The sequence below is a fragment of the Capsella rubella genome, unplaced genomic scaffold, assembly GCF_000375325.1.
Source record: "Capsella rubella cultivar Monte Gargano unplaced genomic scaffold, Caprub1_0 scaffold_1, whole genome shotgun sequence".
NCBI lineage: Eukaryota > Viridiplantae > Streptophyta > Magnoliopsida > Brassicales > Brassicaceae > Capsella > Capsella rubella.
This window is the reverse complement of record NW_006238923.1, coordinates 2561365-2589262: the sequence shown is the minus strand read 5'-3', so window position 1 is coordinate 2589262 and position 27898 is coordinate 2561365. Positions and strand designations below refer to the sequence as shown.

General features: G+C 37.9%; 7 protein-coding genes across 8 annotated transcripts; 6 read left to right on the top strand and 1 right to left on the bottom strand.

Moving 5' to 3' along the window:
* Window positions 1–27: 27 nt before the first annotated feature.
* On the top strand, window positions 28–1660 carry LOC17900349 (alpha carbonic anhydrase 5). The gene is given in 7 exon segments (XM_006304748.2): window positions 28–115; window positions 212–429; window positions 530–642; window positions 836–938; window positions 1054–1221; window positions 1325–1378; window positions 1565–1660. Coding segments are annotated over 7 exon segments (840 nt in total).
* Window positions 1661–3007: 1347 nt separating this feature from the next.
* On the top strand, window positions 3008–11832 carry LOC17900685 (helicase protein MOM1). 2 transcript variants are annotated; one of them, XM_023788845.1, is made up of 17 exons: window positions 3008–3314; window positions 3519–4272; window positions 4318–4408; window positions 4518–4596; window positions 4709–4954; window positions 5319–5492; window positions 5780–6695; window positions 6763–6989; window positions 7557–7661; window positions 7932–9356; window positions 9509–9664; window positions 9773–9931; window positions 10017–10181; window positions 10307–10505; window positions 10596–10795; window positions 10874–11084; window positions 11159–11832. In XM_023788845.1, exons 2-17 carry the CDS (start codon window positions 3525–3527, stop codon window positions 11644–11646), a joined length of 5589 nt encoding a protein of 1862 aa, XP_023644613.1. In that variant the 5' UTR covers window positions 3008–3314; window positions 3519–3524; the 3' UTR covers window positions 11647–11832. The 2 variants fall into 2 exon arrangements, with proteins under 2 accessions (XP_023644613.1, XP_006306580.1); XM_006306518.2 differs by having other exon boundaries at window positions 3519–4408.
* Window positions 11833–12040: 208 nt separating this feature from the next.
* Window positions 12041–14505, top strand: LOC111832555. The gene is made up of 2 exons (XM_023789600.1): window positions 12041–12428; window positions 12666–14505. Exons 1-2 carry the CDS (start codon window positions 12255–12257, stop codon window positions 14376–14378), a joined length of 1887 nt encoding a protein of 628 aa, XP_023645368.1. The 5' UTR covers window positions 12041–12254; the 3' UTR covers window positions 14379–14505.
* A 277-nt stretch (window positions 14506–14782) lies between these two features.
* Window positions 14783–18213, top strand: LOC17900860. The gene is made up of 15 exons (XM_023789249.1): window positions 14783–14943; window positions 15496–15540; window positions 15634–15742; window positions 15836–15946; window positions 16087–16191; window positions 16275–16358; window positions 16459–16574; window positions 16680–16781; window positions 16852–16965; window positions 17047–17103; window positions 17193–17259; window positions 17444–17497; window positions 17607–17681; window positions 17776–17814; window positions 17911–18213. The coding sequence occupies exons 2-15, from the start codon at window positions 15521–15523 to the stop codon at window positions 18004–18006; spliced, it is 1149 nt and encodes a 382-aa protein (XP_023645017.1). The 5' UTR covers window positions 14783–14943; window positions 15496–15520; the 3' UTR covers window positions 18007–18213.
* Window positions 18197–18998, bottom strand: LOC17898645 (cyclin-dependent protein kinase inhibitor SMR16). Its single transcript, XM_023789250.1, has 2 exons — window positions 18943–18998; window positions 18197–18683 (listed from the first exon to the last, which is right to left on the bottom strand). Exon 2 carries the CDS (start codon window positions 18668–18670, stop codon window positions 18335–18337), a length of 336 nt encoding a protein of 111 aa, XP_023645018.1. The 5' UTR covers window positions 18671–18683; window positions 18943–18998; the 3' UTR covers window positions 18197–18334.
* Window positions 18999–19863: 865 nt separating this feature from the next.
* On the top strand, window positions 19864–24142 carry LOC17898466 (protein-tyrosine sulfotransferase). The gene is made up of 13 exons (XM_006303943.2): window positions 19864–20244; window positions 20474–20553; window positions 20648–20819; window positions 20912–20983; window positions 21320–21605; window positions 21737–21877; window positions 21957–22061; window positions 22154–22298; window positions 23066–23115; window positions 23204–23254; window positions 23333–23452; window positions 23557–23691; window positions 23800–24142. The coding sequence occupies exons 2-13, from the start codon at window positions 20475–20477 to the stop codon at window positions 23968–23970; spliced, it is 1527 nt and encodes a 508-aa protein (XP_006304005.2). The 5' UTR covers window positions 19864–20244; window position 20474; the 3' UTR covers window positions 23971–24142.
* Window positions 24143–25736: 1594 nt separating this feature from the next.
* On the top strand, window positions 25737–27898 carry LOC17899960 (GATA transcription factor 11). Its single transcript, XM_006303989.2, has 3 exons — window positions 25737–25991; window positions 26473–26733; window positions 26956–27898. Exons 2-3 carry the CDS (start codon window positions 26485–26487, stop codon window positions 27607–27609), a joined length of 903 nt encoding a protein of 300 aa, XP_006304051.1. The 5' UTR covers window positions 25737–25991; window positions 26473–26484; the 3' UTR covers window positions 27610–27898.

The following is a 27898-nucleotide window of genomic DNA, read 5'->3' as shown; positions in this document are numbered from 1 at the left end:
CCTCTAGACATATACAAGCTCGAGAAAATGAAGATATCATCAGTCGGACGCGTCTTTCTTCTTATCTTCATCTCTATTACACTTGTTTCGAGTTCACCAGATCAAGGAGAAGTTGGTAATAAGCTATGTTATTTGTTCTTAATCATTCCTTGAAGGTTTGTTATAGTTGGTTCTGACTTATTGGAACACATTTTTACTCGTATATATATAGAGGACGAAATGCAGTTTAACTACGAGAAGAAAGGAGACAAGGGACCAGAGAATTGGGGAAAACTAAAGCCAGAGTGGGGAATGTGTGGAAAAGGCAACATGCAGTCTCCGATTGATCTTACGGACAAAAGAGTCTTGGTTGATCATAAACTTGGATACCTTCGTAGCCAGTATTTACCTTCAAATGCCACCATTAAGAACAGAGGCCATGATATAATGGTATATACAGTATATAATCAACAATTACAGTTTCTTCAGTATGCTATATACATTTTTGGATCATAGTAAAACGTCTTTTTTTATTGGGTTAATGTGGCAGTTGAAATTTGAAGGAGGAAATGCTGGTTTAGGTATCACTATCAATGGTACTGAATATAAACTTCAACAGATTCATTGGCACTCCCCTTCCGAACACACTATCAATGGCAAAAGGTACCTCGACTCGTATTCTAGCATATGCGATTTAATAATGTGAAGATTGATATGTTAATGTTCAGAAAAAGGATGCTTAAGAGAAAGAAAAAAACAGACATAATCAAGAATTGACTAACTTCTTCAAGTTTTGAAGTTTGTTTGAGGTATGAGTAGCATGCATGCAAAGATTGAATCATTCACGTAACTGCAGGTTTGTTCTCGAGGAACACATGGTTCATCAGAGCAAAGATGGACGCAACGCTGTTGTCGCTTTCTTATACAAATTGGGAAGACCTGACTATTTTCTCCTTTCGGTATACATATTGCAATCCCAACCTTCCTACCTAGTCTTTTGATATTCAACCAAATTACTTAATTGATACTTTTGGTAAAAATAAATTAATCCTATATTAATTTTTAATTGATTAGTTGGAAAGTCACTTGATGAGGATAACTGATGCACATGAATCCGAGGAATCTGTCGGGATGATTCATCCTAGAACATTCGATTTTGAATCAAGACATTATTATCGATACCTCGGATCACTTACAACTCCACCGTGTTCTGAAAATGTTCTGTGGACGATTTCCAAAGAGGTAATTACAATTATCCATAGTGGTTAATGATGAATACTATAATATGCTTTAATTAGTTCATTTTCGGTTTATTTGTTTCTAATATATTTCCAAACTTTTCCAGATAAGGACTGTGACATTAAAACAACTGATCATGCTTCGTGTGACTGTGCACGATGTGAGTGTCTCTAATCTTTTAAAACTTCTAATGTTAAGCAAGAGAACGAACCTTCTATAGAAAATGTGACAATGTAAATATATATATTTTTGGATTCTTGCATGTGCGACCCATATGCATGTATTTTAATTTCTAAGAAGAAGTTTTAAGTCTGATACGTATTTTCTTTACTTTTGTATGTTGCAGCAATCTAATACGAATGCTAGACCGCTACAGCGTAATAATAATCGTCCGGTGAAATTTTACAAACCAACATGGCATATTTAACCGTCTGAACTCTGAAGTCTCGTAACAAAATATTCAAGTTTGGCTATACATACTTTGTGTAACTTGCTTTTTTTTTTAATTATATTTCATCCATTTGAATTAGTATATTTGATGGTAATGAATAAACAGCGCAATTATTTTTTCTCAATCAAATGATATTGTGTGTTTTGAAGAAGTAACTTTAAATCATGTTTTGAATACATGGAGAATTGAAGAGCTCAATTATGATATGATATATTTGATTTGCTGAAAAATAAAATCTGTGTTTAGGTAAAAGTATCTATAATGTTTTTATAACCTCGGAAAACATTTAGTTAATTTCACATTATATATTATATTTAAATTATACACAAAATAAAAAATAACCATAGAACAAACAAAAATTAAGAAATTAATTTTCGTGTTCTTTCTTCTTTGACTTTTCTCTCCTCGTTTATAAACCAAGGATTACAAAATCCATGGTTGCTTCCACCATACTCTTTTTTTTCAAATATAAACACCACTATCTCTTATGTTAAGATGTTTTAAAATTGTCTCCACAAACACAACAAACAGCTAGATTCTTCTCTTCGCCACCTCTTTCTTTCTATCATTCTCGCTCCTTTAAATTGTAGAAGATCTCTCTAGTTAATTATGTCATTGGACTTTAATCTCGTTTGCAATTTCTCGGTCGTAATATTTTTTTAATGTCTATAAGTTTCTTTTGTAATATGCTCCTTCTTCAAAATTACACGTGATAACAAAACAACTCTTTTTAACACGTTAATTTCTTATATTACACATAAATTATTAAGATTACATATATATATATATATATATATATATATATATTGTCATCAACGAACTAAAGAGAAGACTCAAATGAGCCAACTCGGTGGAAAATTGTTTACAAATTTGACAATATGCGGGATAGAACGGGCTTTATGAGCCAAAGAATCCGCATTTACATATAATTTCTTCTCAAAACATGATTTTTATGTTAAAAATGATTATTAATTCTTATATTATGTGTTATTTACTAATTACATGTGAATTCTTCCAAAAATACGATTTTTATGTTAAAAAGCACATTAGTTTTTATTTCTTAATTTTTTTATATTTTTATATTTCTTTTTCCAAATTACTTACTATGTTATTAATTTTTGTTGCGGGACATTTTAAATTTCCGCAGTTTTTGAAACCGTTATTTTCAAACAAATTATTGCGCGTGGCTATTTTTTTAATTCTTTTTTGGAAACCATAGTAATTTGGAAACCATAGTTATATATTATACTATTAATAAATGTATATACATTAAATAATAATACTAAATTAGTCTAAGAAAATGACAATGACTTAAAACATGGGCACAAGAGGCAGAGGAGTTACCCGTATGAAACGCTCAGTCGAGAAACGCCGGTGCGAGCAAAGTTTGGTCCGTACATAATTCTGCGAAACCCGATTCTCGTCGATTCGTTGTCTTCTTCAAACTCAATTTTCCGAACCCCGTACACCGTCCGCGAGATTGCATGGCCGGAAGAAGCGCTTCATCGACAACTTGTTGCTGGAATTCTTGATTTCCAGTTTTTCCCTCGCGTCTTTTTTCTACACTCTCGGAATCGGAGATTCCTAGAGGATACCACAAAGCTCGTTGAAGCGATAGATTCTGATAATTGTCTCTTTCGCGCAGGTACGTTTCTTCCCCTCTTTTAGGTAATTTTTTGGGTGGGATAATGGGATCGGTGAATTGAGGGTTTCGGGTCTGGAGATTACGGTTTAGGGTTGTTCAGAGATTCTTATACTTTGGGGGAAGGCTCTTGGCGTCTGTTAGATGTATAACATTGGTCTGGAATATTGCAAGTTTGATTTGAAAGTTTTGTCACCGGATTTGTAGACATTGATGAAGAAAGACGAAAAGAATAGTTCGGCGGGGAGAACCATTTACACTAGATCCTTAGCAGCTTCAACTTCTGCCTCAATGGAACCAGAAACCCCTGGTTTGAGGAGGTCATCCCGGGGAAAGCCAATAACTCCAGCTTCTGCTACTAGAAAGTCAGAGAGACTGGCTCCCGTACCTGCTTCGGTATCGAGAAAGTCTGCTCGAATTGAGAAGAAAAATACACCAAGTCCTCTGAATATTCAGCAGAGGAAGGATATGAAGGGAAACAATTTACAAGAGCCGACAAATGAAATCAAGAAACGGGAGCCTATAATGTCAGCCCGGACTTTTAGAGCTTTGTTTAGAAGGCTCAATAATAAATCCGAGGCGTTAGTTAATGCTTCAAATGATGAGGAACTAGTAGTTGTTGGTTGTTCTCGCCGCATACCTGCAAGCAATGATGATGCTGCTCAAGACGGTAACACCGATTGTCCACCACCTGTGAAGGACACAGAAAAGATGGTGCCTGATGATGCATCCCCGATGGTTGAAACAGGGGATGGAAACGCTATAGGTTCACCTCCAAAGAGTTCAGAAACACAAAAGCTTCTTCTCAGTAAAACTAGCTTAGATACGAACATAGGCTTGCCTTTGAAAAGAAAGAGGGACCCTGCAGGAGCTGAGCTGGATGCATGTGTCATTGTTGCAAATGGAGATGACTGCATTATGAGTCCTGATGTGGTGATTCCATCTCCATCTGGGTGCAAAAATGATGATCAACCTGAAATATTTCCATCTCCATCTGTGTGCAAAAATGATGATCAACCTGAAATATTTCCATCTCCATCTGTGTGCAAAAATGATGATCAACCTGAAACGTGCAACACTTGTGGAAAACAGAAAAAGTAAGAATTCTTGACTGTTGTTTGTCTATCAAAATGATCAGGCAATTGCTTTCTACCATAGACGAATGTTGAAAAGATGTGTCTGACGCTTCAGTTATTTTTTTTGAAGGGTCAACAGTGATTTTGAAAATCTGAGCGTTTGCTCCTGCATTGCCCAGCCAGTTGAAGAATCTGATCATGTGGCACAGGTTTGTTTCTGATTGTTTTCCTTTATACACCCATTTGACAGTGGTGTGCTAAATTGTTAAATTTACTTATCTTTTTACTTGTATATTGCAAATTCTGTTTGCATTGGATTAGGATTTGGAGGAAACTGATCCAGCTCCGAGCAGAGACTACGATGAGAACAGGCAAACGCAACACGCTAAATCAAGTGATCCCAAATTGTACTCGTCGATGTACCCAGAGTATTGGGTTCCGGTGCAGCTATCAGATGTACAGCTAGAGCAATACTGTCAGACTCTCTACTCCAAATCTTTATCTCTTTCTTCGCTGTCAAAGATTGATCTTGGAGCTCTCGAAGAAACTCTCAGTTCTGTAAGGAAAGTAAGTTAATTTGAGTTAACTAAAAGACTTATGTTTCATGTGCTTGCACTAACTACCCAGGTAACACTTGTCACTGGTTATAAGATAAAAGAAAGCAATGTTTCCAAAAAATATATTCTGTGTTTCATGGTCATAAGAAGTTGTCGCGTAGGTGTTATGCCTTTCTGTTTGATGTTTGGTAGGGTTTTGCTCTTTTTGTTTTCTGTTTTTTTGATACATATGAACTCGAAGTGCAGACTAGATAGTTTTGGGGTTGCTTAGATATGCAACTACTGTCGGTCAGCATCACATTTCCTCTGATTCTCTTTTTGCATGTGTGTGATATATTGAAACCTTCTTTGTTTATTTGCAAACTTGTGGACAGACCTGTGACCATCCATATGTTGTCGATGCATCTTTGAAACAATTGCTCACCAAGAATCTGGAGTTGCATGAAATCCTGGATGTAGAAATTCAAGCAAGCGGGAAACTTCACCTCCTTGATAAAATGCTTACCCATATAAAAACGAATGGTTTAAAAGCAGTTGTCTTCTACCAGGTGCATTTCTATTACTTACGAGTGTATATACTCTCTGTTTTTCATGGATACGTCACTTAGTGCATTCTCAATATAAATGCATTTACTTTTAACAATGAAATTCTGTCTTGTATTGAAATTTGCGTGGGGTGAAGTATGCTCTCTGTCATGTGATGATAAATTGTAAAGATAGCCTTCAGTAATTAGCTGGCAATTTAATATACGCTGAACTGAAATGTTTCTTCTCCTCTTCTTCTATTTGTTGTTATCATGTATGTTTGAAATACAGTTTCTCTTTGGTTCAACAGGCGACACAATGCCCTGAGGGGCTTCTGCTTGGTAATATTCTCGAAGATTTTGTGGCTCAAAAATTTGGTCAAAAAGGTTATGAGCATGGGATTTATTCCTCAAAGAAGAACGCTATAAACAATTTCAACAAGGAGAGCCAATGCTGTGTTCTGCTGCTGGAAACACGTGCCTGCAGTCAAGCCATGAAACTCTTGCGGGCTGAGGCATTTATTCTTTTTGGAAGCAGCTTGAATCCTTTGCATGATGTTAAGCACTTAGAGAAGATAAAAGTTGAGTCATGTTCTGAAAGAACTAAGATATTCCGGTTATACTCAGTATGTACTGTTGAAGAAAAAGCCCTAATTCTAGCTAGGCAAAATAAGTGGCTAAATAAGCGGCAAAATAAGGCTGTAGAGAACCTAAACCGTCCTCTCACGCATGCACTGCTCATGTGGGGGGCTTCATATCTATTTGATAAGCTGGATCATTTTCACAGCTGTGAAACCCCAGATTCAAGAGTTCCATTTGAACAATCTATTATGAACGGCGTGATTGATGAATTCTCGTCCCTACTTTCTTCCAAAGGTGGAGAAGAAGATGGAGGCAAGCTGTCTCTAGTTTGGGAAGCCAAGCATGATCAGGGTACTTACAGCAGTGATACTTCTCTATTTGGTGAAAAGCATATTAGTTTGCCAGATGAAGATAGCCCTAATTTATTTTGGACAAAGCTGTTGAGTGGAAAGAATCCTGTGTGGAAATACCCGTCAGATACCACCCAAAGGAATAGGAAAAGAGTTCAATATTTTGAGGGCTCTGGAGCGAGTCCAAAACTTGACGATGGCGGAAATGCAAAGAAGCGAAAGAAGGCTTCTGACAATTTCACTGATGTCCCAGTAATTAGTGATGAAAGAATGGCCTCGAGGAAGGATCAAATGGGTAAAATATTTCCATTTCTGCTCGTATACCTGAATTTTTACTACTTTGCTAACTATCTTTCCTACAGGGGCTTTGGAGTCACTAAAGGTCGTAGCACCTCATTCATCTGGTACTGATGGTATGGATGGAAATGAGGCTTTCGGCTTGTACTCTATGGGCTTTCATATCTCTGGAATTCCAGAGGATATGTTATTTAGGCAGGATTGGAGAAAAATACAGAGTGAATCACAGAGTAGGCTCCATGCTGTTTTAAAGTTGGAAATGGCAAAACTTTGCCAAGTTTTACATCTTTCAGTAAGTGGCTTTATCCACCTCGATAGCTTATTTTAGCTTTAGCATATGCATATACTGTGGACTGTAACTGAAATATGTATCTGATTTCATGTTTCAGCCAAACGTGATAGTCTTAATGTTCAACTATATTCCATCTGTCAATGCCTATTTATTTCTCATATCTGCTGTTGTTACCAATGTCCTGCTAAGAATTATGCAAACAATGGACCTAAGGTTGCTTTCCTCATGTCGTCCATTGTTTTGTTGAAGCAAAGAAAAAAAACTTTTTCTACGTTGCATGATCCATTCGTGGGAGGTATTGATAAATATAACCTTAGCTCTCTATACCTGGCTGATCAAAGGAATGCCAAATTCTTATCTATTTGCTATTGGTATAGAAACTGATACATTGACTTATGCTATTAATTTATTTGTGTATATTGTACCTACTATTGTGGGAAGTTTTAATATAGGTTTCCGCTGCTGTGTCCATATACTTCTGTGATTATTTCAGTGCGACATCTATCAATATTGTACAAAAAGGTATCTTGCCATGTGTAGCTTGTTAACATATTAATCTGTTTTCAGGAAGCTTGCACAAGCATGGTTGAAAAATTTCTGGAATATGTTATTGAAAACCACCGAATCTACAAAGAGCCAGCTACCAGATTGCAGGCATTTCAGTTAGCCCTGGTATGGCAGCATATACTTATAGTTTATGCATTGTTTCCTTCATCATCTGCCTCTATTTTAAATTTCCTCATTCTGTGGCAACACTTGTTGTAGATATGCATTACAAGTTTTAAACTTCTAATCACAGGATAAATTTTATCATTAATTGTGCAAGCTGCTAATGTCTGATAAAATATATGCTCTTATAGACCTCAAAGTAAGGCCTTTGATCGCCGACCTAATCGATTAATTGGTCACATACTGAATACATAGTTAAATTTGTATTTTCAGAGTTGGATTGCAGCTTTGTTGGTAAAGCAAAATCTTAGTCACAAAGAATCTCTGGTCCGTGCAAAATCTGAATTAGCTTTCAATTGCTCTAGAGTAGAGGTAAATTATATATACTCGATATTGTCATGCATGAAGAGTCTGTTCCTGGAGCGCACAGATGGTTTGCAGTTTGATTGCTTTGGTACTACTTCTAGTCAGTCAATGGTTGGTACGAAACAAGTGAATGAAAGCCTCTCAGGGGCAACAGTGCGTCAGGGAAAGAATACTACAAAGTCGATGGATAGCTCAGAGGATGAAGAATGCATGACTGAGAAGAGATGTAGTCATTATAGCACTGCAACAAAAGATATCGAAGAGACTATTAGAGATGTTAAAAAGAAATGCAAGAAGCAACTGCAAAAACTTGGACAAGAGCACAAGGAAAAAAAGGTGCAGCTGTTAAATATGCATGCAGACAAGAAAAAGAAACTTGAAACTAGAAAAAATTTGGAAGCAGCAGTAATTCGTATTACCTGTTCACGGACAAGTACCCAAGTGGATGATCTCAAACGGCTGGAACATGACTTTGAAAGAAAGATTGATAAAATCAATAGCGAGAAAAGTGAATGCCTTCAAAGTCTGGAGAAAATGCACGAGGCTGCAAAGAAGAAGTTGGCTCAGGATGAAGCCTGTTGGATTAGTCGGATAACAAACTGGGCACAAGCTGAATTGAAAATTTGTGTTCCCATTAAAAGTGGCAGCAAGCATTTTAGTGGAATATGCTCATCAAACACTTCCCAAAATGCTCATGATGGACAAACTTGTAATGATGCCAATGTTGAAGCTACTTATGCGGATACAAATTGCATGGCTTCGAAGGCAAATCAAGTACCGGAGGCAGAAAACACATTAGGAGGAACCATGTCGGGTGGCACAAATCAAAAGGGTCATGAAATGATGGGTTTAAGAAATGACAAGGCGATGGATGTCTCAACCTTGTCTCGTGAACAGCATACAGACAATGTGGCTTCAAAGAGCCAGACCAGTGAGAACGCGTCTATCACTGTGCCTGAGATATTGATTCCTGCTGGCTGTCAAGAGGAATTTGCGGCCTTGAACGTCCATTTTTCAGAATACCAGAACTGTGACAGAATAACATCAGCAGCACCAGATGAAGATGTTTCGTCAAGGGTGCCAGAGATATCCCAGTCACTAGCAAATCTTGCAAAATCTCCCTCTCCCGAGGTTTCCTTGAATAGAGAGGAGGCTTTGGTTACAACAGAAAATAATAGAACAAATCATGTGGGTTCTGATGCTGATAACATTTTGGACCAGCAGAATAGGGAAACTTGCTCTCTTGACAAGGAAATTCCTGAAGAGGTAGTAATGCCTATGCCACACCCAGCACCTTTGGTAGAGACTAGGGGTGCTACTGAATCTGATCAGGTACTTACTGGTCCTGTAAAATACTTGATTCGTTGTTCATTTAATCTCTTTGATGCATATTCTTATTTTCCTGCCAAATCAGGTACTGGTCAGATGCCTTTCTGTCTTATTGAATTGCCGTTTTGTCTTGTTAAATTCACTTTTCTGGACAGGATGATCAAGATGTATATCCTATGCCTTCTTCACCGGCTAGAAAGCAACTTGACCCAGCATCAAACACTCAGGGCCAAAATATTGAAGAAGCAATTGAGCTCCAGTCTGCTGAACCAGAAACTGTAGAGACTACTGATTTTGCTGCATCCAGTCAGGTCCTTACTGTGTTGTGTTCATTCTGAGTTTCCCGTGTGAAAAAAGACCAGGGAAATGTGGTTACTGATTAGGTCGCATTTTTGTTTAAAAATTGACTCTATTGACAGGGTGATCAAGTTACATGTCCTTTGCCATCTTCACCAGCTGGAATTCAGCCTGTGCCAGAAGCAAACATTGAGGGCGAAAATATCAACACATCATCAGCTGAGCCCCACATAGCTGGTCCAGATGCAGTAGAGAGTGGTGATTGTGCAATATCAGATCAGGTACTTATTGCGTTAACTAAAGATAATCGCTTTTGCTATGATAGAGTCTTACATCTTTGTAATGCTTGTTCTAAATTTCCTGCAGGAAACAATGGGTGCTCAGGATGCATGCTCTCTGCCATCTACATTGGTTGGAACTCAGTCTGACCTAGGAGTTAACATTGAGGGCCAAAATATCACAACAGTGGCTCAGCTTCCCACAGGTGGATTAGATGCAGTAGAAACTGGTGGATCTCCTGTATCAGATCAGGTATCGACCTCTGCTTGAAGACTCTCCTTTGTAATGTTCGTTGTCAATTTACTGTAAGAAACGGAGCAGACAGTGGGTAATAATCAGGTGTTAATTTGGCTTGTGAACTTGATTTTTCTGGATAGGGTGCTCTGGATGCATCTCCTATGCCATTCTCTTCGCCTGGAAATCATCCTGCCGCAGAAGTTAACATTGACGGCCTACATAACACAACATTAGCTGAGCATCACACAACAGTGGCTGAGCCTTGCACTAATGGATCAGATGCATGTGAAATGGAAATAGCAGAAGCTGGTCCCCAAGTAGTGCGGTCAACCTTTGCAAGTCAGTTATTTACTGCCGTGTTCATCTAAATATCACCTCGATTAACGTTGGTGTTTGCGAAACTGCTAATAGTGTGATGCCTTTTTGCAGATGTTGTCCATGAAGGTGGTGTGGAGCCTTCAGCAGGTGTAACAGCTACTGTTCCATCACTTCTTAGCAATAATATTGGACAGAGTACCGCTCAACCTGTTCCTCAAATACCATTCCCTGTGTTCAACGACCCATTTCTGCATGAATTGGAGAAGCTGCGGAGAGAATCAGAAAACTCAAAGAAGACTTATGAAGAAAAGGTAAAATGTCCGCAATATTACCTCAGTTTTGGTTCCTTTTTTCTCACTGTTCATTGACCCTTAGTTGCCTGTGAGCAGAAATCAGTCTTGAAATCTGAACTCGAGAGGAAGATTGCTGAAGTACGAGCAGAGTTTCAAAGAAGATTCCAGGAGGTAGAAGCTGAGCATAACACCAAAACGACAGAGATAGAGATGAATAAAAATCTTGTTATAATGAACAAACTGTTGGCGAATGCGTTCTTGTCCAAATGTACCGAGAAGAAGACATCTCCTTCAGCAGCTCCAAGGGGTAAGTTTTCGAACAATAGAGGAAAATGGTTTTAAACACTAGGAGATGAAGTCATAGTAGCATTTGTTCTGCAGGTCGAATTCAGCAACTAGCACAGAGAGCAACTAGTACATTTCCTCTGTCTCCGGCTCCTGCTGCTGCTCCTCTGCAGCTTCAGGCATCGTCATACCCTGCTCCTGCTCAGTATCCTCTGCAGCCTCAGGCATCTTTGTTTCCTTCTTCAGTCTCTCGTCTATCAGGCCATCCTCTGAATTCCGCGGTCTGCCTAATGCCTCAGCCAAGACAGCCTCTGATATCAAACACAACTCCAACTCTATCAGCTTCTCCTGCAACTAATCAAGTTTCCAATGCAATTCTACGCTCACCTGCACCACACCTCAACTCATATAGACTATCCTCTTCAACTCCTGGCTCTACAGCTGCTCTAACCTCATTGCAGCCGCCGCCTCCTCAAGATTTAACATATTCATGTGTTTTAAATCAGCAGCAGCAAGAACAACAGGGCTTGAGCAGTGGATTGCTGGGCAACGAGAATGTGGTTTGTCTTTCGGACGATGAGTGATGATCTAATCGGAGAGATGTTTAGGGTCTAGTTGTTGATTTAGAGAGAAGTTCAAAATATGTCTGTATAGAAATAGGTTACCTAAAAATATTGAAGTATGTATGTTTTGGATGCGACTTTTGTAGTTGAGATTAATCAAATTCAGTGAGTCAATAACCGACTCGGTTCGGTACAGTTTTGGTGAAATGTAACGTTATACGTTTCATGAATTACAATGTTGGATTACAACACAAAGTGATGGTCAGAAAAAAAGCCAAACCTAATATCAAAATAAATAAAAAAGAAAAGGTAGCAATTATAGAAAAAAAAAAAAAAAAAAAAGAGAGTCCCAAGTCTTTTATTTTTTTGTCTTTCCCACAGTTGCGTCCAAGAGAAAAAGGTTTTTTTTTGGACAAAAGAGAAAAAGGTTTATATAAAAAAGTCGTGTAAAGAAAATACTAAAAAGGGATTTGAATTGAACAATTCGCTTCCGTCCTCTATATGGTAACCGCTTCTTCTTCTGCTTCTTCTTCTGCTTCTTCTTCTTCTTCTGCTTCTTCTTCTTTATACTCTGATCAGATATTTTCCTTCTTCTTATCCACTAAAATTAGAACTCTGAAAGCAAAACAATGGAGAGCCCAAATGAATTGCGAGAAGCGAAACCGGATCTGGCCTCGAACGACTGTCTCAATCCTTCTTCTCCTTCTTCCAGCGATGCCTCAAGATCATCCGTTGACTCCACTCGTCCCGATTCTTCACGCCATCGGTCTAATCCTTCCTCTTCTGGCTTCCGCTTCTCTAAGGTTCTCTCTCTCTCTGACTCCTCTCTAATATCTGTATGATCCTAAGATCCAACCTTTTCTTATGTGGGTGATGCAAAATTGATGATAATATTTCATCATCTAATGGGTTTAAGTAACTAGTGTTGGTCCATCGATCCTCTCGTTCTGTCTTTACCGATTAGGGTTTGGTTTGAGTAACTATGGCCGAATGGGTTTTTAGGTCTAAGAATCAAAGATTGTTTTCTTTGAAAATTGCAGAGCAGGTGCGCTATCTGCTTGTATGAGATCAGAAAGGAAGACGGGAAGGCTATATTTACTGCAGAGTGTTCTCACTCCTTCCATTTCGATTGTATTACCTCCAACGTCAAACACGGAAACAGGATTTGCCCTTTATGCAGAACCCAGTGGAAACAGGTCCCCTTGTGTGATGTTGACTCTGTCCCTGCCTTTCTTGCTCAAAGGGGTTTTGAAGATGATGAGCCTTTACCTCAAGTAGAGACCCAATCCCAGAGTGATACTTATCCTTCCGACCATCAAGCCCTCGAGATTAAACTGTTCCCTGAAGTGTCCGCTCTGGCTAAACCGGTTACTCGTAGTGATTTTGCTGTTCTTGTTCATCTTAAGGCGGAGGGTGTGAGTGATGATGCTAGGCGCGCTCGAGCTCCTTTGGATCTCATTACCGTACTTGATGTAAGTGGGAGCATGGAAGGAGTCAAAATGGAGCTCATGAAAAACGCTATGGGTTTTGTGATTCAGAATCTTGGTGAGACCGATAGGCTCTCTGTCATTTCCTTCTCCTCCACGGCTCGTCGACTATTCCCTCTTAGACTGATGTCTGAGACAGGGAAGCAAGCGGCGATGCAGGCTGTTAACTCCTTGGTTTCTGGCGGCGGGACAAACATTGCTGAGGGGCTGAAGATTGGTGCAAGAGTGATTGAGGATAGGCGGTGGAAGAACCCTGTTTCCGGGATGATGCTTTTGTCCGATGGACAGGACAACTTTACCCTTTCTCCTGCTAAGGTTCGTCTGAGAGCAGATTACGAGTCTATGCTTCCGAGTTCTTGCCGGATTCCAGTTCATACCTTCGGGTTTGGCTCAGATCACGATGCTGAGCTTATGCATACAATCTCAGAAGTCTCTAGCGGCACGTTTTCGTTCATCGAAGCAGAGACTGTGATTCAGGATGCTTTTGCGCAGTGTATTGGAGGGCTTCTCAGCGTTGTGATACTTGAACAAGTTGTTGAAATCGAATGTGTTGATGAGAAGGGCCTAAAGATATCATCCATAAAAGCAGGACGCTACCGAAGCCGTGTGTCATCTGATGGGAGAAGCGCCAAAATCAATGTCGGAGACATGTACGCAGAAGAACAAAGGGACTTCATGGTGATTCTTGGAATCCCGTGCTGCGACAATGGGTCTGCTGAATCTGAATCTCTGAAGTTGCTGAAGGTTAGTTGCGTCTACAAAGATCCAATTACGAAAGAGATAGTCCGTGTAGAATCCGGAGAACTAAGCATCCAAAGGCCAATGGAGCTAACAGGAGAAGAAGTGGTGTCCATAGAGGTTGACAGGGAACTAAACAGGTTCCTTGTTACAGAAGCTATGTCAGAGGCTAGAGTTATAGCCGATGGGGGTGACCTGAGCGCGGCGCTGGAGATTCTTAAAAAGCGAGGGATAGAATTATCCAAGACACTGTCTGCTCGGTCTGGTGATACGCTTTGTGAATCACTGTTGGCGGAGCTAAGTACAATGCAAGAAAAGATGGCGAACGAGAAGATGTACCAAGGATCAGGGCGAGCTTACATGTACTCGACCATGTCTTCTCTTTCGGCTCAAAGAGAAACAGCTTGTGGGATGGGTTTTGGTAGTCTTCTTAGAGGGGCGGCGACCAGGGGGCGTGGTTATCAGACGTCTGAAATGGCTCGGATGGTGAGCAAGTCTCAGAAGTCTCACAAGGATCAAAAGCCCTAAACCCGTCCTCCTCTGATGTGATTGTTTTGGTTTGTACAACCTTTTAAGTATTCTTATCATATTTCTTCCAAGACGAATTGGATTTGTAAACTCTTAATATAAACAAGCTTTTTTTTTTTTTAACACCTTCAAACTTTATTAAGAATTAACTGAATCGTATAAACAAGCTTATAAAAACAAAATAAACTCTAAAACATGTACCCCGATCAGTTTATAATAATAACCAAAAACATTCGCTAAGAAGCCGTATTAAATTATGATTAACTGTAAAACTAACACCAAAAAAAAGAAAGGAAGCCACGTATGCACCAAGATTTTTAGGTGAAGCTTTTGATAAAAAACTAAAAAGGCGTGAGGGCTCTTTTTCTTTCTTTCTTCTTGGGTTCCTTTTGTTTTTAATTTCACCTGAGAATAACAAAAACAATCAATCGGGTTCGTCTTCTTCTTCTTCTTCTTTTTCTCAGTAGTGTGCTTCTTCTTCACTAAACTGAATCTCTCACAAGGGAATCAGGGAAGCGACTCAAAACCCCTAATCTATCAGAGTTTGATTACCTGCCTAATCTCCGTAAGTACCATCGCTTTCATTGATATTTTTGGTTTATTTCGTTCGCGACTATTTTATCTCTTTGGTTCGTGATTTCGATATTGTCTGTATGTTTAGATTTTGATTTGGTATTTGTGTAAAGTAATTTTGAATCTGTTGTCAGGAAATCATACATCTCCATTATTACACCGACATTTGTTTTTTCTTCAGAAATTTATAGCCGGTCGGTTTCAACTATTGAAATATATACATACATCACTGCAGAATTGTGGTTGAGCTTGTGTTATGTCGTAGACCATTGTGAAAAATGGTGAATTATTAGCTATTTGTATATTTAATATGATATTTTAACTTGGGAAATTGGACGGTTACGCTTTCCTAAATCAATCAGGTCAATGCATTTAAATTCTTAATTTCTTTCCTCTTTAATTCTCTCTGTCTATCTAACTCCCACATGATGGTTTAGTTAGTCATCAAAAAGAAGAACATTTCGTCGGTTGTTGCAGAGCTTCTTGTGTCCTTCTAGTCTTCTTTTAGGACTCTGTTTTTTTAATATATTTGTTTCCTTTGCAGTATATTTGGAGATTTTGCTATTCCGATGGGGACAATGCACCGGAGGTATATTTCTTCGCGGCTTTTCATGTTACAAACAAGTTTTTTTTTGTTTTGTCTGTTGGAATATTACTTATAAACCGTTGAATCTTTTTGCAGCGGTGCTCCTAGAAGAAATGAAAATGCAAAGGTTATTATTACGACAATTGTGGGGATGGTGTTTGGTTTTTTTATTGGTGTCACATTACCATCAGATTCCTTTACAAAGGTATATATTGTGTAGGATCAAATAATATGTATATCTTCCTTTTTGTGTCTCTTCTCAACCGGTTGATCTATTTTTTTTTTTGGTATTCTGCAGATTAACTTACCCTCAGGCCTTATGTCATCTCTTGATGTAGCCATGTCAGATGGGAAATTGTTTTCTGGTGGCAGATCACCTGAAGATTTTGGTTCTAGGCAGTTTCCTAAGGTATGTCTTCCCTGAACCATCTATGTGCTGAGACTAAAACATACTAAATTGATTGAAGGTATAAGTGATACATAAGACATTGCACTTCTTTTTGTTTTGCATGTTATTCAAGGGTATCATTTCTGTTTCTATGTTTCCAGATATATGTTCCAACCAATCCGCAAGGTGCAGAACTACTTCCTCCAGGAATTATTGTAGCAGAAACCGATTTTTACTTGCGTAGATTATGGGGTGAACCTAGTGAAGTAAGTTCCACAACATGTATAAATGCCATAGTCTAACAATATGGTGACTGGAGATGTATAAGAAAACGTATTAACCTCTACAGGATTTGAAGAAGAAACCAAAGTATCTCGTTACTTTTACAGTTGGGTTTGAGCAGAGGAACAATATTAATGCAGCTATTAAGAAGGTTTTTTTAATAGCCCAGTTTCCCTCTCATGTTGTAAGTATTATGCGATTTCTTGTTTAGATGGACACTAAGATTTGTGTTTTCATCCTCATTCCTTCAGTTTTCTGAAGATTTCCAAATCCTGCTGTTTCATTATGATGGCCGGACAACTGAATGGGACCAGTTTGAGTGGTCAAAAAACGTGATACATATCAGTGCTAGAAAGCAAACAAAATGGTAAGAAATTCGATGGAGGTCAGCACTATATACTCCATTCTTCAAGCAGTCATGAAAAGTTTGTTTGATAAAACCCTCAGCTAGTTTCTTTTTATCTTTTGGCAGGTGGTATGCAAAGAGATTTTTGCATCCTGATGTTGTTTCAGCTTATGAGTATATATTTATATGGGATGAAGACCTTGGAGTCGAGCACTTCAATGCAGATAGGTGAATACCTCTCTGAAGTTGTAGCTACAGATCAATGACAATCCTTACATTTTATCTTGTTAACTTTCAGGTACATTGATTTAGTTAAGAAGCATGGTTTGGAGATTTCTCAACCAGGCCTAGAGCCAAACAACGGACTTACATGGGAAATGACAAAGAGGAGAGGTGACCGAGATGTCCACAAGTAGGAGCTGTCTCTTTCTCTCGCTCTTTTACCTTTCCTTTGCATTCAAATCTGTCTCTAATATTTTTGAGTGGTGAACAGAGAAACTAAAGAAAAACCAGGATGGTGCAGTGATCCACATTTACCTCCATGTGCTGCGTAAGGCTCTGTACACTCTTTCTCTCTCTTTGCCTAGCCTACTATAGAGTGCTTATATCAATTTCACAGGTGTATTTCCCCACTTGCAGGTTTGTTGAGATTATGGCTCCTGTATTTTCTAGAGAAGCATGGAGATGTGTATGGCATATGATTCAGGTTTCTTTTTAACTATAAGATCTTTGGTCACCCTTTTGACTATGAGACATCATATTCACATGACTAGAAAATGTGGCATTTATGAATCTACTTTTGTTTCTGATTAAGTTATCAAAGGAACCTGTCTAGACTTCAAGACCATCAGTTGGTGACTTTAAAAATATATTCTTTGTTTCTGGTGCAGAATGATCTTGTTCATGGATGGGGTCTGGATTTTGCTCTCAGACGATGCGTTGAGGTTATTTACTACCCTCTCTGCTTCCTGTGTTTTTCCTTTGGGGGCTTTGTTTATTTCATGAGCTCTCCTTGTTAAGTCTCCATCTGTATGTGTTGTCTTCCATTTTCAGCCTGCTCATGAGAAGATAGGTGTGGTAGATTCACAATGGATTATCCATCAAGTGATTCCTTCCCTTGGAAGTCAGGTGAATTTACTTTTTACCACTGAGCAGTGAAGAAATTCTGCTCTTATACCTCTGATTCTGAATGATCTCTTGATTCAATAATGAAATGTGACAGGGTGAGTCGTCAGAAAAGGGAAAATCTCCATGGCAAGGGGTAAATAGTTAACTCACATTTATTACTCTTACTAGTAGAAACCTGCATCTCTGCCCCCTAAACAACCTCAGTGTGTGCGTGTTTTCCCGGTTTCAGGTGAGAGAGAGATGCAGAAACGAATGGACGATGTTCCAGGACCGTGTAGCAGAAGCAGATAAAGCGTATATGGAACAACACAAAGTAAAAGAATAAATGGGACCTCTACTTGCTCAGTTGCTCTGTCTCTGTAAATGAAGCTTTCGTTTCCATGACAAGTGAGTGTGAGGAGAGAGTTCTCTTAGTTTAAAACATCTAAGATATAGATATAGCTTTTATAATATGTTCTTATTCCCTGATCATGCAACTAGTGATGATATTTTCTTGGTTAGATGCAAAGTATCCCTCGAGAACATTTCCAGATATGATCACAATACACATGAACACAAATACAACACCAACTCCCCAACACAAGAATACTACAACACAAGAATAAAGCTAATCCAATATGTTAAAAAGAATCGGTCAAGGAAGCAATGTCATGTCAAAAGAGTTTTCTTTGGAATCCTGGGTCGATGTTTCTGGATAACTTGGTAAGCTTCATGGGAGCTCCAGGGCAAGGCGCAGAGAGAGGCGTGTGAGAACCAGAACCAGATTCCTCTATTTGAAGAGAGAGAACAATACTAAAGAGGTTTTGATACAAAGACTCAATGATTTCTTCATCGGAACAAGTAGTAAGAGAATCGATCCTCATCTGATCATTGTAGTGGTCGCATAGTGGAGATACTGCAATTATACCACCGTCTCCAGAACAGATAGGAGTTAGGGGTTCCGCAGAAGTTGGTGTTCCTTGGATGGAGCTTTTTTCTGCAGAGTCCATGGTTTTACAATAACTGGGCAAAACAGTAAAAAAGCATACATAACAATCAGACAAAAACCTCGTAAACACATTGCAAGAATTGAATAAACAATATTGAAATGACGCATATCGTTTATGCCATAAATGAGAGAAAATCTGATCAGAAAGATTAGAGAGACTGTATGACAAATTAGATGATACGAAATCAATTGAAGTTTGTGGCCCTTTTTTCACTTTCTCAGTGAGGATACTTCAGAAACAAAAGATTCCAAGAAGAAGAAAATCCACCATACCTTTGACTCGTGAGGTCTGTAATTTTCTTGTTTATCTTTTCTTATTTATTTCTTTGCGCCTTTTTTAGGGATTTTATTTTTTGTAATCTTGAGAAAATATGTAAAGTGGAGAAATAATTAGGTAAACCAGATTTGGGCCCAATTAACCTTTTTAAAGAACATATAAGATTAACACAAAAAGGTTCAAATCTAAAATATGGTTTACTACTACAATCCTTCTACAAATTGTTTTTCCAATCTTTGACCAAATCACCAGCAGATTTGATTGTTTTTTGGTGTGACATGAAATTATGTGTGTTTTAACTCATGTGACTTTTTTAATAAAAAAATATATAAATAATTACCAATATATAAAAAAGTCTAACATAATAGGTAATGCAATATAGGGAGGTGATATCTATCTCTATAGGAAATTTTGAAATACAGATTTGTTGATATTTTTAGTATAGAGACAGACAAATAAACATGGCAACAAATTTCATTAAAATTGATGTTATTATTGATAGATTAAAAAAAACATATGAACCCACAACATTTTTCCTAGACTTGAAGCAAATAAAGAGTCTAATAGACTTTAGGCTACATAACATTTTATTTTATTTGTTAGGGGTACATAACATTAAGCATAAAGTATGTCCAGTGTCAGAGGTTGAACGGGGAAACAAACTTTAAAGCCCACAAAAATCTGTGAACAATTGATTGGATTGAAGCAATTACGTTTTATACATTTCGCATAATTTAAGTCTAAACAAAAGATTATGAAAGTTACCATTTTCAAAGATGAATTTAATTGAATACTTTGATTGTAACTGTAACAATATTAAAGGATTATTAACACAAGATAGTAGTAATCTTATCTTTGACCATTCTTTTTTAAAAAAAAAGACACAGCAGAAGCAGTGGTCAAACCCTATTCGTATCGAAAAGGAAAGTGCATTCACAGGGTCTGTCGATTGATTCCGGAATTCGGAAGAAATAAATATCTAAATGGTTTTGGCTCAATCAATGTTCGCACTAGTGTAGTGTCTTGCTCGCTCAGCTCAGTGCGTTTTTTTTATATATATAGTTTTTTTTTTTGTTTTTGTTGATGTGGGTGGCGAGAAAGCAAGAGAAAATCTCGTGAGCCTGTTGTCTCGGGGGAGCGCACAGAATCTCTCCTTGTTCCTCCTCCATCGATGAAGTGAAATGAAAAAACACGAAGTTTCCTTGTTTTCGTAGGGCCTAGTAGATAGCGAGGTTTGCCCCCAAAACGCAGCGATCGAGGGGAATTTATGAGCACGAGATCTCGATTCCCCAATACACGTAGGCCTCTGCTCCTCTCTCCCCTTGTTCCTTTGTTCCTTTCATTATTCAATTCCTTCGATTTTCTGGGTCCCCTTTTGCCTTGTTTCCTCTGTCTCCTCCTCCACTTTCCTCTCTTTTGTTTTTATACAACTTACAACCGTAACGTTTCGTCCTCAGGGATTGTGTTTCTGGGTTTTGCTTCTTTTGAATAAAGATTGATCCTTTTCATTGTTTTGGTTATCATCAGTATGCTTTGGAATCGAGGCACTTTGAATATGAATTCTATTTTTTGGAAGCTGGCTCTGGGGTTATTCTTTTTTGGCTCAGGTATGTTTGAAGGGTTCTATGGAGATTATGATTGATACAAATCCTGGACTTTGTTTCTGATGTTTGGTTTTTTTTTTTTGAACTGGTGAACTAGTTATTGGCTCGTTTGCGGAACTTGATTTTGGTTATTGCGAAAGAGTTGTGAACAAGTGGGCTGATTCTTCTTCGTCTCGTGAAGAACATGTTAACAAAGACAAACGTTCGCTTCAGGATTTGCTCTTCTTTCTCCATGTTCCTCGAACTGGAGGCAGGACATATTTTCATTGGTGATTTGATTTCCCTTTACCATAACTTTTGAATGAATTGAAAGGTTCTCTTTTTGATCGGCGTGGTTAATGTTGTGCTGTGCTTTTTGTAGTTTCTTAAGGAAATTGTATGATAGCTCTGAGGAATGTCCTAGATCTTACGACAAGCTCCACTTCAATCCAAGGTAATCAATCTTCTTCTCGCTGCTTCTTATGTCTTCATTTGATGTTAAAGACCCTGCCCTGTGAAAACAAAAAGATGACTAATAATATAACCTTACTCAATGCTGTATGTACATTCTATGGCTTGATAAGTTGACTTTTAGATAGCTTAGCCAGACATGAGATCAATAGATGATTCCTTACCCGGGTTATATTACTTTGCTTAAATCATATTAGAATCACAAGACTTCGCTTTTCCCTAGCCTCCCTAAGCTAAGGAAGAATAAAAGGACAAAGTATTATGCATGTGGTATTTACCCTCTGACAGTTAAAGATCATTTTGACTCGTAAATTTATAGGAAGGAAAAGTGCAAGTTGTTGGCAACACATGATGATTATAGTTTGATGGCAAAGCTTCCGAGGGAGAGGACTTCGGTGATGACAATAGTTCGGGATCCTGTTGCACGTGTGTTAAGCACTTACGAATTTTCAGTAGAGGTAGCAGCTAGATTTTTGGTGCATCCCAATATAAGTTCTGCAATGAAGATGTCTAACCGCATACGCAAGAGTAATGTAATTAGCACACTAGACATTTGGCCATGGAAATACCTAGTTCCATGGATGAGAGAAGACTTGTTTGCTCGGGTATGTCGACCAATCCCATTTTCGTCTTCTTTTTTTTTTTTGCATAAATGTACAGCTTTTTAGCTAGAACATGATAAGAACACAGAAAACTATTGACTGACGCTTGTTTACTCATGCTTGGCCTTTCTTAGCGAGATGCACGAAAAGTTAAGGGCGTAGTCATCATTGAGGATGATAACCCATATGACATGGAAGAGATGCTTATGCCTTTGCGCAAATATCTCGATGCGCCTATTGCTCATGACATCATCCACAATGGAGCGACATTTCAGGTACTTTTTCATGTTGTTTGTTTTGCTTTTGTAAGTTATTGATTAGATATCTCCAGAGCATTTTCATTTCACTTCACAGATTGCAGGATTGACAAATAACTCCCATTTATCAGAAGCCCACGAGGTTCGGCATTGTGTGCAGAAGTTCAAAAGCCTTGGTGAGCCTGTTCTCCAAGTTGCCAAGGTAGTAACACTTGTTCTTCATCATAATTCACCACATCGTGGTATTATTCTCTTAAAGTCAGCAGATTCTGTAAGCTTGTTTTTATGTTGCAGAGGAGGCTGGACAGCATGTTGTATGTTGGACTGACAGAGGAGCACAGGGAATCTGCATCACTGTTTGCAAATGTAGTGGGTTCTCAAGTTCTGTCTCAAGTGATTCCATCCGATGCAACTGCGAAAATCAAAACTCTTAGATCAGGTTGGTGTAAGTTTTTTGCCTATTAATTTTCTTATTGCTGTTATGTCTGAGGAGAACCTAGCAACTTAAAGTGACGGTGATAGCGATCATTCTGTAGTCACAATGAATATCATTCTGGATGTATGATTAAGATGTTGACTGGGGATGGTTTTTACTTTAATTTTTAAATTCTAAAACTCATCACATCATTCACTCAAATGCTATTAAGATTTTGATTTTCAATTAGTTAGGAAAGCTACTTCTTTTATGTCTTTTAGTAGAGAAGCTAAAAGTTCTATGAGGAAAAGTTTCTCGAAAAAGCAAAAAGCAAAACTAAGAAACTTATAGAAAGAAATCGAATAACACTTTTCATTAAGAGCTTAGTCTTGATATTCCTATATTATGAACACTATTGTTTCCCTCTTTACTGCTCATCTTTTTATCTGAAGATTATTGTTTTCTGTTATTTGGGAAAATCATATATGGTTTGATTGTCTTCTATCGTGAAGATTTGTCTGCCCTGTGTTTTTTGTTGTCACATCATCTTTAAAGGTTCTGTTGCCTACTTTTGTTTGGGACAATGTGCCTTGTTTCTCTGGGTCCCTGGGTTAATTTATGATTATTTGTGGGTTAATCATAGTCTCTTAGAGTAAGAAGAATGATGGTATGACAGTTGATATGTAATCAACAGCCTGGAATTTCTGTTGCTTTTGCTACATCTAAAGTCAGATTAAAATGGTTGTACTTGCACTCACCAAATTCTCAACATTATTTTCTTGATGCTTCAGAAGCAAGGGTCACAATTTCAGAACCGGGGTCAGATAAGAGTAATATTCAGGTAACGTCCTAATCCAAAAGGGAATAATTTTGTTTGTTCACCTGTCAATTTGTAATTGGCCTTGCTGAAATTGCCTGTGACGTTGCAGAATGGTACATCTGAAGTTGCGTTGAACGTAACAGAAGCTAAGAGTGGCAATGTAAGTAGATTTCCTTTTCAAATGTATGATATCAACGGGTGAACTGGTGTGATTTTTATACCTAATTATACGCTGCAGATGACGGTAAAAACCCTAATGGAGGTGTATGAAGGCTGCATAACTCATTTACGGAAGTCCCAAGGAACCAGACGGGTCAACTCTCTGAAGAGAATTTCTCCAGCAAATTTTACCAGAGGGGTAAAGCATTTTTTTTTTTTTTGTACATACATTTAAATTACATAGCGATGTTCTTAATGATAGAAGGCCTGAGTAATGAAATATATTGACAATGCATGAAACAGACGCGTACAAGAGTTCCTAGAGAGGTGTATCAGCAGATCAAAACGCTTAACAACCTCGATGTGGAGCTTTATAAGTATGCGAAAGAAATATTTGCCCAAGAGCATGAGCTAGTGTCGAAGAAACTGATATCAACTGTAAGTCCCCTTGTTCAGAGTTTGGCGTTTTATGTTTGTTTGTTTGTTGTTGTTGTCAAAAGACGGCCGCTCTGTGTGTTTCTGATTGGCAAAGATTGGTAAGTGCAGTCAGAGAGAAGCATAGTGGATCTGCCGGGAGAGTTAAGGAACGTTTTGGGAGAAATGGGTGAAGAGAAGATGTGGAAGTTGTTACCAGTGGGATTGATAGTTATATTGCTCATAGTATTGTTTCTATTTGTAAACGCTAGAAGAAGAAGAAGCTCAAAGGTTAAGATTTGATATGATCCTTGGTTTTTTTTTATTTTTGTTTTGGTCTGTGACTTTTTTATTATTTGGGCCACAAGTGAGCAAATTGGAGGAGCTTTCTGTAGGGGTGCATAACTGTAAAATAATCTTTCTATTCTTTTCGACTTTGCCTTCCTTTCGTAGAGAAGAAAAAGTTGTTGCCTTACCGGTGAAAAAGAGAAAACAAAATCACAAGTAAGCACCTCTCTCTCTCTCTCTCTCTTGAAAGAACATTGAAAATTAATTAGATAAGAAGCATTTTAAAATCTGAAGAAGCAACCCACCAATAAAAAGTGAAAAGAAGATACTGTATGGGATTATGTGGCAAAGTAAGTACAGTAGCTAGAGTAACAGAGAGATCACTCCTCCCCCCCCCACGCACATGATGTTACATTTTGTAAATCACTCTATCAACGACGAATGACACAGTGTTATGATAAACAATAATGAATAATGTTAGAAAAAATCATCAAAATTTTTTTTTTAAAAAAATCAATATGAGAAGAAGAAGAATAATTGAAAGAAGTAGAAGTAGTAATAGAATACAAGTAAGAGAGGAGAAGGAAGACACATCACATGTGGGAAGATGGAAGCAAAGAGTTAGGCAAGGGTCCCACTTTCCCATGAGGATACATTTCTTCTTCTTTTTTTTTCTCTTCATTTAAAAAAAATAAAAATCATATACTAATAATAATCTTCAGTTCTACTAATAATAATAATATTGTCGCACCCCGTCGGTGATCTCTCCATTTCACTAATATCCTTTTGACTTCCTCTTTCTTTAGCTCCCTAAACATTCTTTATACTATTTTTTTGTTTTGTTTGTTTGTTTGATTAATAACATATATCTATCATATGATATATATATTCAAAATAATAATAATTATAATAATAATTAATAATTGTGTGTAGATCGAGATCTCTTTGCGAACCATGTTAATAATGAATAATGCTTACTCTAGTTTTTTTTATTTCTTTTGTCACCTGATCTTTGCATGTGCCTCTCTCTCTTTGCTTCCTCCTTTTTTTTTATTTATTTATATGACTATTCCATGTCCACTATAATCATATTTTTGACTCCTATTTATTACTACAATCTAAGTATATAACTTGATGTTATTTAATGTCAACATTTTAATTACCACCCATCATCTTTTTATATATTTGGTAAATATCTCTTTTCTTTTTTTTTTGGATTTCCTTACAACCGACATATATTCCCTTATATAAAAAAAAACCCATTCGGATAATAATATATCCTGACTTGGTTTTTATGTTTTTAAAAAGTTACCTAAACATACAATTTTTTTGGCAATAATCATATCTTTATTTACCTAAAACCCATACAGACAGCTGTACAGAATTTTATTTCTACCTCTTTCTTATTGGTGCAACAACGTAAGTTTTTTTGGATATTGAATGGATGATTTAACTTTCAACATATTTTTTTTCCTTTCCGTTTAATTTATTATATTTATTGGGATATATGTGAATAGTTACTACTACTACTAGTACCCAAAAATAATTTATTATTTAAAAAAGAGTTGTTTTCCTTAAGTAAAAAAAAAAGAATAAACGCGTGGATTTGAGATTTTTATTTCTTTCTTTGTATCCTTTCAAGTTAAGAAATGTGTTGATGATAGATTTGTTTTTTTTTTTGAAAAATAAAATAAAGCAGTTTCCTTAATTTTCATTTTCATATATTCCTTTCATTTGTTTATATTATTGATTGACAAAAATAAGAAAGGAAAAAGGGAAAAAAAGAGAGAAAGAAAGAAAGATGAAACTGACGAGACATTGAAAACTCCCATCTACCTCCTCTCTTTCTCCCTCCTTCCCTTCCCCTTCCCTTTATTTTTAGTTTTTTCTCTTTCCCAAATTCGAACCTGCAAAAATCCCTAAAATCCCCAATTTCAGACCAATTCCTCATCGTACGACTCCTTCCCCCTCTCTCTCTCTCTCTCTCTCTCTCTCTCTCTCTCTCTGGTTTTGTAGTCAATTAGTATATTACAAAGGTTCGTCCCTCTCTCTCTCTCTCTCTCTCTCTCTCTCTCTCTCTCTCTCTCTCTTTTCTTTAGGTTCTCTGAGCTTTCTCTTCTTCTTCTTCTTTATTTTTTTTTTTTTTTGTCAAAAAATCCTGTGTTACGCGTTTTGACTTATTTTCTTCTGTTTCGGAAAATGTAGGATACAGTTTTTTTGTTTTCAAAAAATAAAATTATATTGGTTTGCCTTTGTGACCGACACTTTTCTCTCTGGTTTTTTATTTCTCAGTGATGAATTAACCTTAAAAATGTCGCCATTGTATGCGTTTAGGATATTACATTTCCTTGTCGTCTCATCCCACCATTTCTGTCTTTTCAGTGATAAATTTATCGTAAGCTCGAATTTTACAATTGATAGCTAGTTTTGCAATCCTGCATATGCTTTTGCCTTTTGGTGAATTATTTTTTATCCCTTTGGTTTCGAAATCACCCAACCCTGTGTTTATCACTACAGTTTTTGTGAAGCATGAATTGGTTGCCTGAGGAGGATTTCAAAGGTATTCTCTCTGATGATTTCTTTGATGATCTCGTCGATCAACTTGATTGCCCACTTGAAGACATCGATACCACCAATGGTGAAGGAGATTGGGTTGCCAAGTTTCAAGACCTTGAGCCTCCTCCCATGGATATGTTCCCTACTTTGCCTTGTCACCTCACATCTTGTGCCAATGCCAAGCCCGCCCCTCTCGGCTTTCATAAAACTGTTCCTCCTTTGGTCAGTTCCTCCTTCCTTCACTTTTACATACCTGAAAGACATCTGCGTAGTGAGTTACTCTATAGCTGTTTATTGTCACTTTCAGCTGTGTTTGTTATCATAACCTGCAGCATTTTTCATGTAGAGATTATAGCTGACTCATTTGTTTCTTGAGTTTTCTTGTTTCGTTCACTGTATGTGTTCCTCAATTTCAATCTATCTGCGTCCGTTTTGTTGATGCAGAAGCACTCCAGTTCTTCTGAAGCCCTGTCCGGCATAAACAGCACACTCCTTCAATCTTCACCGCCTCCTGATATCAAAGTCTCAAAGATGTTTCAGTCTTTAAGTCCAGTGTCAGTTTTTGTGAGTAGTTGCGATTCCCTCTCCCCCCAGAACTCCAGATCCCAGGGATTGGCTTTCCCTGTCAAAGGCATGAGAAGCAAGCGCAAACGCCCCACAACACTGAGATTTAGCTACCTTCTCCCCTTTGAACCCAGAATGCCCGAGAAGTTAACTCCAGGCGAATCAGGGTCCGAGAGTTACCATTCTTCCGAGCAACATGCCAAGAAGAAACGCAAGATTCAGCTGACAACCCACACAGTGTCTTCCAGTTTTGAGGCAAGTAACTCGGACGGGATAGTCAGGAAATGCACTCATTGTGAGACAACCAAGACCCCGCAGTGGAGGGAAGGACCTAGTGGACCAAAGACCCTCTGCAACGCTTGCGGGGTCAGGTATAGATCTGGTCGTCTAGTTCCAGAATACCGACCAGCCTCAAGCCCTACGTTCATCCCATCTCTGCATTCAAACTCACACAGGAAGATCATAGAGATGAGAAGGAAGGACGACAATCAGTTTGATACCAGCATGATGCACGTGGTGATATCAGGAGCTTAAAGACAAGAGAGGGCAGGGCAGTTTTCAGTTTGGTCTCTGATCCGCAGATATGGGAACTCAGTGGAGGAAGAAGAAGGTATAAAATGTAGGGATTAGTGACTTTTCAAAATCTAAAGAAGAGAGTTTAGGGGTTTAGTTCAAGTTAGGAATTTTAAATAGTGTTGGTTTGTCATGTATTTTATGTGCTCTCTCCCATTTTGCGAGCTCTATGTTTGCAGAAGGAGATGTTTGGCTGACAGTTGTGTATCAGAGGAAGACAGGTGAAAGCCAATGTTTGCTTTTTTTTTTT

Bases quoted from the DNA above. Each gene is read 5' to 3' on its own strand.
- LOC17899960 (XM_006303989.2), top strand. From the start codon at position 26,485: ATGAATTGGTTGCCTGAGGAGGATTTCAAAGGTATTCTCTCTGATGAT. The intron at 26,734-26,955 runs GTCAGTTCCTCC...TTGTTGATGCAG, and splicing joins ATAAAACTGTTCCTCCTTTG to AAGCACTCCAGTTCTTCTGA.
- LOC17898466 (XM_006303943.2), top strand. From the start codon at position 20,475: ATGCTTTGGAATCGAGGCACTTTGAATATGAATTCTATTTTTTGGAAG. The intron at 21,606-21,736 runs GTATGTCGACCA...GGCCTTTCTTAG, and splicing joins GAGAAGACTTGTTTGCTCGG to CGAGATGCACGAAAAGTTAA. The intron at 23,453-23,556 runs GTAAAGCATTTT...TGCATGAAACAG, and splicing joins CAGCAAATTTTACCAGAGGG to ACGCGTACAAGAGTTCCTAG.
- LOC17900860 (XM_023789249.1), top strand. From the start codon at position 15,521: ATGGGGACAATGCACCGGAG. The intron at 17,498-17,606 runs GTTATTTACTAC...TTCCATTTTCAG, and splicing joins CTCTCAGACGATGCGTTGAG to CCTGCTCATGAGAAGATAGG. The intron at 17,815-17,910 runs GTAAATAGTTAA...TCCCGGTTTCAG, and splicing joins GAAAATCTCCATGGCAAGGG to GTGAGAGAGAGATGCAGAAA.
- LOC17898645 (XM_023789250.1), bottom strand. From the start codon at position 18,670: ATGGACTCTGCAGAAAAAAGCTCCATCCAAGGAACACCAACTTCTGCG.
- LOC111832555 (XM_023789600.1), top strand. From the start codon at position 12,255: ATGGAGAGCCCAAATGAATTGCGAGAAGCGAAACCGGATCTGGCCTCG. The intron at 12,429-12,665 runs GTTCTCTCTCTC...TGAAAATTGCAG, and splicing joins CTGGCTTCCGCTTCTCTAAG to AGCAGGTGCGCTATCTGCTT.
- LOC17900685 (XM_006306518.2), top strand. From the start codon at position 3,525: ATGAAGAAAGACGAAAAGAATAGTTCGGCGGGGAGAACCATTTACACT. The intron at 7,662-7,931 runs GTATGGCAGCAT...TTGTATTTTCAG, and splicing joins AGGCATTTCAGTTAGCCCTG to AGTTGGATTGCAGCTTTGTT. The intron at 10,796-10,873 runs GTAAAATGTCCG...GCCTGTGAGCAG, and splicing joins AGAAGACTTATGAAGAAAAG to AAATCAGTCTTGAAATCTGA.